The sequence below is a fragment of the Parasteatoda tepidariorum genome, chromosome 9, assembly GCF_043381705.1.
Source record: "Parasteatoda tepidariorum isolate YZ-2023 chromosome 9, CAS_Ptep_4.0, whole genome shotgun sequence".
Taxonomy (NCBI): Eukaryota; Metazoa; Arthropoda; class Arachnida; order Araneae; family Theridiidae; genus Parasteatoda; species Parasteatoda tepidariorum.
This window is the reverse complement of record NC_092212.1, coordinates 79,855,455-79,866,494: the sequence shown is the minus strand read 5'-3', so window position 1 is coordinate 79,866,494 and position 11,040 is coordinate 79,855,455. Positions and strand designations below refer to the sequence as shown.

Sequence of the window (11,040 nt, the reverse complement as noted above, 5' to 3'; positions counted from 1 at the left end):
ATATATATAATATAAAGATTAACTTTGTAATGTTTGCTTTTATATGTAGTATGCCTTTATTTTAAAATGGATTATCAATGAAAAATTTTGTTACACCTATAATGCTCGACATGATTTTGAAACATTAGCAGTAAATAAAAATTGTATGAATATGAATTTTGGTGTTTTGATTGAAGTAAATACAAAACTTAATTTGTCAATCTCAAACTTACATATTGTGATGTAGCATTGAAAAATAATTGTTTTACTACAGAATTTATAATAGGTGCTCTTTGCAATATAGTGTAAGATTTTTCAAACACTGTCACCTGTGTAATATTGTGTTGATCGTCATCCCCACAAGATCTTGCAATACAGTTTTATTTTTAAGTTGCTATTTATATTTAGTATCTTTATTTGTAGTTTAATATATTCACATCTAAATAATGTTGTAATTAAGTATCCTGATTATTCATCAATTTTAATTATCTGAGTTAGTTCTCATTCTTTGTATATTATAATGAGGGTTCTGTAATTCATTACTATCAACAATCCGTCTCTTAAAATCCCATTTACTTAATTTAACCGACTGTTTTAATTTATTTGTTTTATTTTATTTAAGAATGTGGGGTTAAGTCTCCATCTGCTGTTGATTATTCTGACATTAATGAGCTTGCTGATGAACCTGATTCTCTGTCTTCTGAAGATTCAAAACCTACTGGCTCATTATCTGAAACTAACGGTAAGTGTGAAGAAATTTTTTTTCTTTTTGACAAAAAAAATTGCATATAAACGTGGATTAAATATGGGGAAAGGCGAATTATAATACTTTATATTCCTTAGGATGCTTCATAAAAAATATTGTCCTTTGCTTCATAATTTAATGCATGAACTCGACCAGATTTGAACAAACTGAACTAAATATTAGTTTTAAACCAGAGTATGAACCTTTGAGCTTGGCCTGCTGTAAAGTTTCATTTACCATAGTTCCTGACTTCAATTTCTTTTTTCATTTAAGTATTAGAAGCAAAGTCTGCCATTTGATTAAGGTTTTTCTCTCCATGAGTAATTATTGATATAGTAATGAATTATATTTTGATACATTTTATTTATATTTTTATGAAAGTATATACTTTTGTTGGAAATTTTTTAATAACTTGCAATTAATTTGTTTACAATAAAATATAAAAAAATAAAAAAATAGTTTATTCATGTGGGAAGAATTTAGAAATATTGATTTTGAATAATAGAAGTTTTTTTTGTTTTAACTTACAACAGGCGCCAGCAAAATTATTTTAAAACTGTTTTGCATTTGTACGTTAATTGAAGTCTTACTGTAGTGTATTTATTTTCCTTTGCAGAGTTTTTAGGCATTTTCGAAAATATATTATCAATGGTTGATAGATTTTTAATAACCCTTTGACATAGTATTTTTATTAAACTTATTTTTCATACTTTTTTCATTATTTTGTTTTAAGTTAGGTAAAGGAAAAAAGTGAAAAATATTATATTTAGCATTTTAATAATTTATGGTTATGAAATACAGCAAGAAACACCAATGTCTTTTTCTGTTATTAAGGTAAAATCTTCCAAATAATAATTTTTAAATTTGTATTAATTTGCAGTTATTTAGATGGAAGAGAAACAGTTATTCATCATTAAAATTACTTTAAGTTACAAAATCAATTGTTGATAAATGTTTGAATATGAATGGGAAAAAAATCAAACTACTTTTTTTTTAAATTCTATATTTTAGTACAAATATAATTACGATAATCTAACACATTTTTTTAGTAACTATTAGACTGCTTTTTACTATTAAAAAATACCGAAATCTACTTTTACTTGTAATAAGAACGTCAGAAAAAAATAAATAAAGGTGACACTGGTGTTCCATCTGTGTCAAAGGCCCCGTGGCAGAACTTTTTTGAGCTTTCTGCAACGATTCTCTCTAGTACTAATACCTTTCTGAAAATAATTTTTAAATTACTAATTTCAAGTATCAGAAGCGTTTCCTGTTTACTAAAAAGAAAAGAAAAAATTTAAAGAAAGGCCTTCGTGTAAAGAATAGAACAGTATATAATTTTTTTTAACTATAAATGTAAGAATTGTTTTTTTTTTAATATACATATAAAAGAATTACATATCCTGATATTATTGGCGATATTCTTCTGTTGTAAGAAAATTTTTGTGTTGTTAACTTTTTAAAATTTTATCAAATTAAAAATTATTTTTTATAATATCAATCAGCCATTGTGGATTTTTTTTTATTCTCAAAGCAAAGTAGAAAAAAAAGATTTAAATAAAAATGAGAGTTTCTTTAATCTCTGATTTGCGAGAAAGACATTTTTTGAATATAATTCTGCAGAAAAGAAAAAAAGAAGCTCTGCAGAGAAAAAAATCTTTACAAAAATTCTGCAGAGAAAAAAATCAAACTTTTTTGCTTCCCAAATAAAAAATCTTTCTGCAAGAACTCTTTAATGTTCTGCAAACAATGTTGCCGTGTCACAACAATTCTGCCACAGGGGTCAAAGTGTTAAAGGCAATTAAAATATTTTAAAAGAATTTTTTTATTTATTTAGACATAGATAACTCTAGCCCAGTCAATGGTGATGCTTTTGTAAGTGATGCTGATTTGATGCCACCTCCACCTTTACCGTCCAAACCATTAGACGAAAATACATTAGTTTGTGATGCCACCAGTAGTACGAACAAATCAGCTGAAACCTCTGAACAAGATACAATTAAACTGCCTCAGTCACAAAGTGTGGAACAAAAAAGACTGGATACTCCTCTTGCAGCCATGTTGCCATCTAAATACAAAAACATGGATGTCAAAAGGTTGTTTCCAGAATTTAGACATGGCCAGGTTTGTATAATTTTGATAAAGTAATTATTGTTAATCTTCTGGTTATCTGTAAAATGTTTCAGGCTGGTTTCTATAAAAAGAAAAAGTCACAAAATATTCTTGAACCTGAATTATTTCTGTAATATTTTTTTCAGAAACATAAATGAATAATAATAAAATTTATCATTTGCTTTATAAAATCAATTATTTTATTATTTTTTCAGAGTGTCGAAACAAAGTTTAAGATTGGTTTCTATTAAAAAAGGACCGAAACATTTTTGATAATGAATCATTTCTAGTTTTTTTATTAAACATAAATAAACAATAATAATTAGATATAAAATAATAATAATTCATTGTAAAAAATAATAACAATTCATCATCCAATAATTCAATAATAATTCATTCATTCATTCATAATAATAATTCATAATTCATTCTTTTTACCAGGGTATCAAAACTTAGTCATGAAGTTAAGTTTGATATGGAAGTGAAACTTTAATTATCCATAAATCTTGAGGGTGTCTCCTAAAATATTGATATTAATAATTTTAATAGAAATTGTAAAATTCAATAGCTTTAGTTTTTGGACCTTTACTGATTATATGTGGGTAGTGTCTTATAGTTTCATAATTACTGATTTATTTTTTTCATGTGATTTTTGAAAAAATATCAATTTCAATCAGCAATACAGTAGTTGTATCATAGAACTTTTAAATGATGAATTGAGAAATCAATCACTATTTTCATACAAAAGTGTTAAGCGGCATATTCACTGTTTTCATTTCGAGATTATTGAAACTCTAAAATTATTTGATTAATGGAATTTTGTATTATATTATAAATTTCAATTAAATATTGGTATCAAGGAATACTAACTAACTGATTCTGGTAAATTTTTTTCAATGGAACAGTAATATAAAATTTTTAAATTTATTTATTTGAAATTATAAGTTGTTGAGTATTGATAAAATTATACTAGAAATTGTTAAAGTTTTCTGTTTTAAACAAAGTAATTCTAAAATTTAAAATAGCATTATTTTTAATTATGTTATTTTAGTATTATTTTTAATTATGCATAATTATGCAATAGCATTATTTTTAATTATGTTATATTTTTAATTATGTTGTTCTATTTTTGAAATTCCATTTTATTTTTAATTTAATTATTCTATTTTTAAAGGAATAATAATACATTAATAATATTCTAATGTATTATTATTCTTTTGCAATAAAATTTTCTTTTATTGCTATTAAGTAGAGCAAATTATGCTTTTTAGTTCGTTTTTTTTTTAAAGTAGTATGGTATATGTTTACTGTTTCAAAAAATACCTTGATTTTATCCTATCTTTTCTGAAAAATGTTCTTATTATTTCTTTGGCTCACTACAAAGCCTGTGATTAACAATAGTTATCAAATACAATGTTATATTGTTTTCCTGAGTGTTCATACATGTTGTTTCAATTACAAAATAATTAAAAAATAAAAAGTAGTTAAATTAGAAAAATATTGCATTTCATTGTGAAATAAAAATATTTCCAGATGGTATATTGCAAAATAAAAATGTTGATATTACTCTCCATTTTGAAGTTTAGTTCCTGCACTTAACCACACTAAAGTTTGGACACATAAAGCAACCACTTTGGGAGTAATGGGATAAATTAAAGGCATTAGACTTGCTGTCTACTAATAAATCTACTCTTATTATTATTTGTTATATTTTGTTAATTTATTTATTTTTAATAAAGTTATATTAAAAATTGCCCAGGTTTATTGCTGCATTCTGTTTTTACAGGAAATTTCTCATTCATTTTATTTTATTTTATAAAGTCAGGAGAAGCAGTACCAAGCAACATTTTTGATAATATTTTTTTTATTATCAAATATATGTATTTAACATTAAGAAGAAACCTGATGTGATATAAAACCTTAAGTTTTTCGGAGGATAGTTGCCTTTTATTGGCATAAAAATTTCTCTAATTCCCTACAATTTTTGAGTTGCATTATTTATGAATTTGGATTGAAAATACTGGTTAAGTGAAAGCTAATAAATTTTCTTTAGATGTTTAGATTATTTGATTTTAAAATTAATTTCTCTGTTTTTTTAAAAAATAATTTTCAGACGAACATTTTTTTTAACTACATTTAGATTTGATCTCTTTATTGAATTCTTCTTTTCATTTTTTTTTCAAATCATTATTTGCTTTTAGTTGCAATACTTTTCGTACCACAAAAAGAGTTTTCAATGCCAGACCAGTTGGCACGCGAAAAAGAGGCTGGCCGAATTCGAGATGGATAGATGGCGTAGAAAAAGACCTTTTGGTCATAAAAACTGGAAAACAGTAGCATGAAAAAGGTTAACCTGGAAAAAACTTCTTGAGAAGATCAAGGCTCACCCTGGGCTGTCGAGAATATTGATGATGATGAGTTGCAATACTTTTATTTCTTAACATTTATATTAATTTAGTTCTAGAGGTCATTTCTATGGATTTTTTTATTTTTAAGTAGTATTTAATAAAATTAAATTTTAAATGTTAGTTATTTAAAAGCTAATGAATTTTTTTAGAGAGTTTTTTGCTTGTATTTAATATTTGATTTGAAATAAAATAGTTATGTTTTCCCGACAATTTTGAAACATTATAGAAAATGAAATTTTTTTACAGGTTTTGCGATTTTCACGCCTTTTTGGCCCAGGAAAACCAACCAGCCTGCCACAAATATGGCGAGGTGTGAAGAATAAAAAGAAAAAACCCACAGAGGATGCTAATGAAGTAAAACCTTCTAAACCAATCGTGGAAGAGGTCAAACCTCCTTCACCACCTAAACCAGAGGAGTGTGAATCTGATGAAGAGGTTTTTTAAGTTCATATTTATCTTAAGTTCATATTTATCTTAAATTCATATTTATTTTAAATTCATATTCATATTATCTTTTATTTAAAGTCGAATATTTTTTAAAAATATAATTATTGTTTGTAAGAATGTAATTTTTTTCCTTAACCCACTGACGGTTCTGCACGTAAAAANTTAAATTCATATTTATTTTAAATTCATATTTATTTTAAATTCATATTTATTTTAAATTCATATTTATTTTAAATTCATATTTATTTTAAATCCATATTCATATTATCTTTTATTTAAAGTCGAATATTTTTTAAAAATATAATTATTGTTTGTAAGAATGTAATTTTTTTTCTTAAAGTGTTCAATAATTTTTTAATTATATTTTAGCAATGTTTTTTCATTACTGCAGCATGGATTTTCATGACCTTTCCCTAAATGTAATATGAAGCAATTATATTAAGGAAATATGAAGCAAAGTTATAATAATGAAGGAAAAAAATTATAAAAAGTGAAACAAATATGTCCTAAAATGTTTTTTAAAAAAATACCCCCCGAAAAAAGTATCAAGAAATAAAAAGTAAATACCCCCAAATAAAAAGTAAAAAAGTACTCAAGTACATCTGTCATCAGTATCCAGGCTCTATTTATTATGAATAAAGCCAGGGCATGCACTTAGCGTTCACCCCCTTCCCAAATGCGATAAAAATGTGTATTCCATTCAAATGTAAAGCAAATTGCATTTTGGTGAAAGTATTGGCAAACGATTTTTTTCTACCTAAAAGAAGAATTCATGTCAATGTGAATTTTTCGGAACAATTCTTGTATCTATTTTATTCAATTACAGTAATTTTTGTTAGATACAACTAATTCGAATATATTAAGATAACTAATTCGAATTGCATTGAGTCCAGATAATTTAAGTAGTGAGAGATTATGCAAGAATTAAAAAAAAACTAAAATACAGATAGACACGTTCGTTGCTGGATCAGGTGATATCGCGTTACGAAACTCTTTCTTACAGTTAGTGTCTAGAAAGCTGATTAAGTTTTTGTTCGATGCATATCACCATCCAACTATTTTTGAAGAAAATATGTTTTCTCTTGAAAATAACATATTGTTTTTTAAAATAAACTTATTATAAAATTTTAAAACTAAAATGATTGCTAAAATAAAAAAATTTGATTTTATTTTTATAGATTTCCACTTTTCAGTGATAGATATNTCTAGATTGTTCCTCGAATATGTAATAACTCCTCTCCCCACATTGGTGACCTCCGAACGTGATTTGATCACGCAAGTAACGCCCACTTCGCAATCTCTTAACGGTAACGCCTACTTCGATGGATAGTCCACATTGAACAGTTGACTTGCTATTTGTGAATGCATCATTCACCTCCTCGCGCTGTTGCTTCTCAGTCTCGTCTTGAACATTCACACAACGTCTACACTCTCAACGCCTGCATACTCTCGACTGCTAATGGCAACACAGGAGCTACTTTGACTGTGATGTTAATACACCTCTCACATTCAGCACTAAAAAAAATACGGTGATCTTAATACAGCTCTCCCGGCTTCTCACACAACAGCAATGATTCAACTAGTGTTATCCATTCATCGAATTCTATCACAGATATAATTCTGGTGGGGGAGTACTGTAGCGTATCTACCACTACAAAATTACAACTACAATTCGCTAGTATATAAGACATGTTAACTCGACTCTATGACGGGGTACCTTTTCATAGATGACGGTTGACATGGTCGCATACTCCTCTTCCCACAAAAGCTGATTAAGTTTTTGTTCGATGCATATCACCGTCCAACTATTTTTGCAGAAAATATGTTTTCTCATGAAAATAACATATTGCTTTTTAAAATAAACTTATAGTAAAATTTAAAAACTAAAATGATTGCTAAAATAAAAAAATTTGATTTTATTTTTATAGATTTCCACTTTTCAGTGATAGATATAGTATAACCACCTGCACTTGGCTGGCAATGAACATATTAAGCCCCGCCTAAATTTTGATTGAAAAAAAAATCTCTTCGAGTAGCATGAAAATTAATAAAGCAGAATTAAATGCTTCAAATAACTTATCTTCTACTGCAATCCTTGATTTTTTTTCTTCTTTTTGAGAGGGATTACAATCGTGACAGTGAAAAATAAGCAAAAAAGTAATATTTATTTTATTAAGTAAATAAAAGATTTAAAGAATAAACAGTTTTATTTAAAATGAAAAATATTTATTTATAAGACAGCTGGAATCCCAAAAAAAAAACATAAAATGTTCCTTCAGGCTCATCTTTATGTTACTGCTTTAGTCTAAGAAGTTATCGAAATTAACCCCAACCTATTCTTATTTCTTTTCCTCAAAGACGATAAAATATCAACTATTTTGATTCTCTCATTCATTGCTCATTTACTCCTTTCTAACTAAAATGATTCTTGATTTGAATTTGCATTTTATTAAATAGTAAAAAAAATTTATAGTAAATTTGTATTTTGATTTGAAGTTTTCTATGGGAAAAAATTAAGATTTGCCTTTGGCTAATAATTTAAAATCATTAGTGCAGGCCCAGAATAAAGCAGATTAACAGCACAATCTACTCCTAATTATCCAGATAGAATATTATCCAGACCTGTCTCTTACATACAAAAAATATGTTTTTAAAAAAATTTGTTTTGTTATTCCACATGAATCTACAATGCAGGAGATCTACTGAAGTTAAAAACTGCCATGGTAACATTTTATTTTTACAAGTCTGGATTCGGGTGACACTGGAAAGGGGTTATATATGAAACATGTAAATTGATATAGAATCTATGTAAATTGATATAGATTTTTTGAGCATAAGATTTTCAGGACTTTTTACTTTGTGTAACAATTACCACTGTCATGTTTAATACTCTTTGTGAAAATCTTTTAAGTGAACAAAATCTAACAATTATTCTCTCTTTTGTGTGTTAGATTAAATTTCTGAAGCCAGAAGAGAGTAATAAAAGTGGGTCATCAAGTGAATCCAACAAATCGAATGAGCTCTCACCAGGTTTTGCTGCATGGAGATATGGCCCTGCTCAGTTATGGTATGACATGCTCAAAAATGTCCCAGAAAGTGGAGAGGGCTTCGATTATGGATTCAAACTGAAAGAAGTATGCATTTCATCTTTTTATTTGCTAATAAAGAGTCACTATTTAATCGACCTTATTTCTAAGCCTTTGTGGAATATATATTGAAATAGACCTTGGGCAGCTAGCTCCAAAGAACCGGGCACATTGAGGTACCTAAACCCAAAATCATGATAAACAAAAAAGCTTTATAGCTGAAACAAAGTTTAGCAAACACCCGATAGGAATATCTTGTAATTCCTTGGCCTTAGTGCAATTTTGCCCTAAATGCTCAAATCTTTAAGCAGAATAGAGCTCACAATCACAAAGTATATGTCTTAAGTCTTCTCCTCAAGATGACAAATCTCGACAGTTTCAATATATTGAGATAAGTACTGTTACAGTCAAACCTCGATTCATCATTCCTGCATCTTTTGTTTCCCCATATGTATCATATTGCTGTCCCGAATGTTATTCTTAAAATAGTAATCCTTTTAGATCCTTTTTAAAACTAGCAGATTTCTGCATCTATTACTCAGAAATGCTGCTGACATTTTGAAAAAAATACTGAAGGTAATTTATTTTGCAAAAAAAGAAAACTAAATCCTGATACTGAAAATGTAGATTTGTTACAGTTTGGGTAAATCGCCTCAAAACCGGGTGTATCCATCGTTTAAAAAAAATGGCGAAACTTGTGGTGTTGTCAATTCAAGAAATGGTTAAGAAGCTGAAGAAGGGCAAAGTGATATCGCTGACGACATAACTTAACGCAATCAATTACAGAGGAGCAATTAGAGCAAACATTTGCTAAAGATCTGGAAGCCTTTAAAGAATTGAGGAATTTTTTATATTCACCAGAACTTTCAGACAATTATCTATAACATGCATCGAAAATTTGTATCCTGAAAATTCTTAATCAGACAATTATCTATAACCTAAGAAGAAAGAGAACCGAAATTTCCAAATATTTTAAATAAATAAACATTTATTTATTCAACTTTTGCTTCATAAATATTTTTGAAAGAAGTACTTAATTATTTCAACTGAAGTTTTTTATACTTACAGTATATTTGTTAATTGTCATACATTTTATAGTCATTATTTGATACATAAAATTGACTGGTATTCGGCTTTTTCCCGCATTTATTGCTTGTAATGAATGGACCCCTGAGAAGCAACCAATTCAGGTTCTACCGTATTAGTACCTCAAGGTTCCTTTATTAGATTATCTTCTATTTCTGTTTATTTATGGTATCTTTTTATTTATTTTCTGTGGTAGTCATAGTTTGTGGTAGTACAACTCTTTTATTTTCAGCATTCAAAATCATTGGTGGTGGCTAACTGGTCTGAGAATACTGAAAATCCCTCTCAGACCACAAGAAAGTGTTATTTAGTGGTCCACTGGACCACTAAATATGTCTTCTGTTAATCAACCATGGAATGATGGCTGAGCTATATGTCAATAAAAAAGAAACAAATGAAACATTTAATAATAAAAAAGATTGTTTAAGATAGGAATACGCCAATCTGTGCATTTCAGAATCAGTAGTTGATGAATTACAAATGGCTAGAATTTGATACAGAAAATAACAAAATGCAGTGTACAGCTTTCGGAGAAGTCTGCAATATATCCCCATCAGCAGAACAAATATGTTTTACTTTTTGTTTAGTTCAATTTGTTTAATTTCAATTTTTATTTTATGTAAAAATAAATCTGTTTTTAAATCAATAGTTAACTCAAGTAGCTATAATTGATAAATTTTTATTCAAAATAAAATAATACTTACATGATTATAAAACAGGAAAGTCATTTTAAGTGATGTACAAATGTATTTAATTTCAAATGGTTTTAATAATGTCTGTGGACAAGTAGATATTAGTACTTACTGGTCCTACAAACCATTAACTATTTTTTTTAATGATTTTTATATCTGATTTTATCAGAAAAATTGCCGCCTTCCAATGATATTTTCAAATTTGGATAATTGTAGTATGCTTAAAATAAAAGCTCACAGTTTTCAAGTTAAAGTCTTTTAAACTTTAAAATTTGGAAGTAATGATCTCTTTCAATGGCCAGATCATGGGACAATCATTTGATTAGAAAGAGATCATTATTCCGTTCAGTCTATTCTTGAATTCAGAGATCATTTACTGACTTTTTTTAAATCAATCTACTGGTATGAAAACTGATTGAGCAAGAACTTTCATCTTCTCCTTTATTCATATTTAATATTGATAGAATTGAATATTGAGAATTTTG

General features: G+C 27.4%; 1 protein-coding gene across 4 annotated transcripts in view; it reads left to right on the top strand.

Annotated features, from left to right (window-relative positions):
- Positions 1 to 691: 691 nt before the first annotated feature.
- Positions 692 to 11,040, top strand: part of LOC107452525 (TATA-box binding protein associated factor 1) — a gene marked incomplete at its 5' end in the record, with an annotated part of 59,805 nt that continues 49,456 nt past the window's right edge. For all 4 annotated transcript variants that reach the window (XM_071185722.1, XM_071185721.1, XM_071185720.1 and 1 more), the window contains 4 exon segments: positions 692 to 721; positions 2,568 to 2,848; positions 5,491 to 5,679; positions 8,643 to 8,825. In XM_071185722.1, coding sequence (XP_071041823.1) covers positions 692 to 721; positions 2,568 to 2,848; positions 5,491 to 5,679; positions 8,643 to 8,825 — 683 coding nt within the window.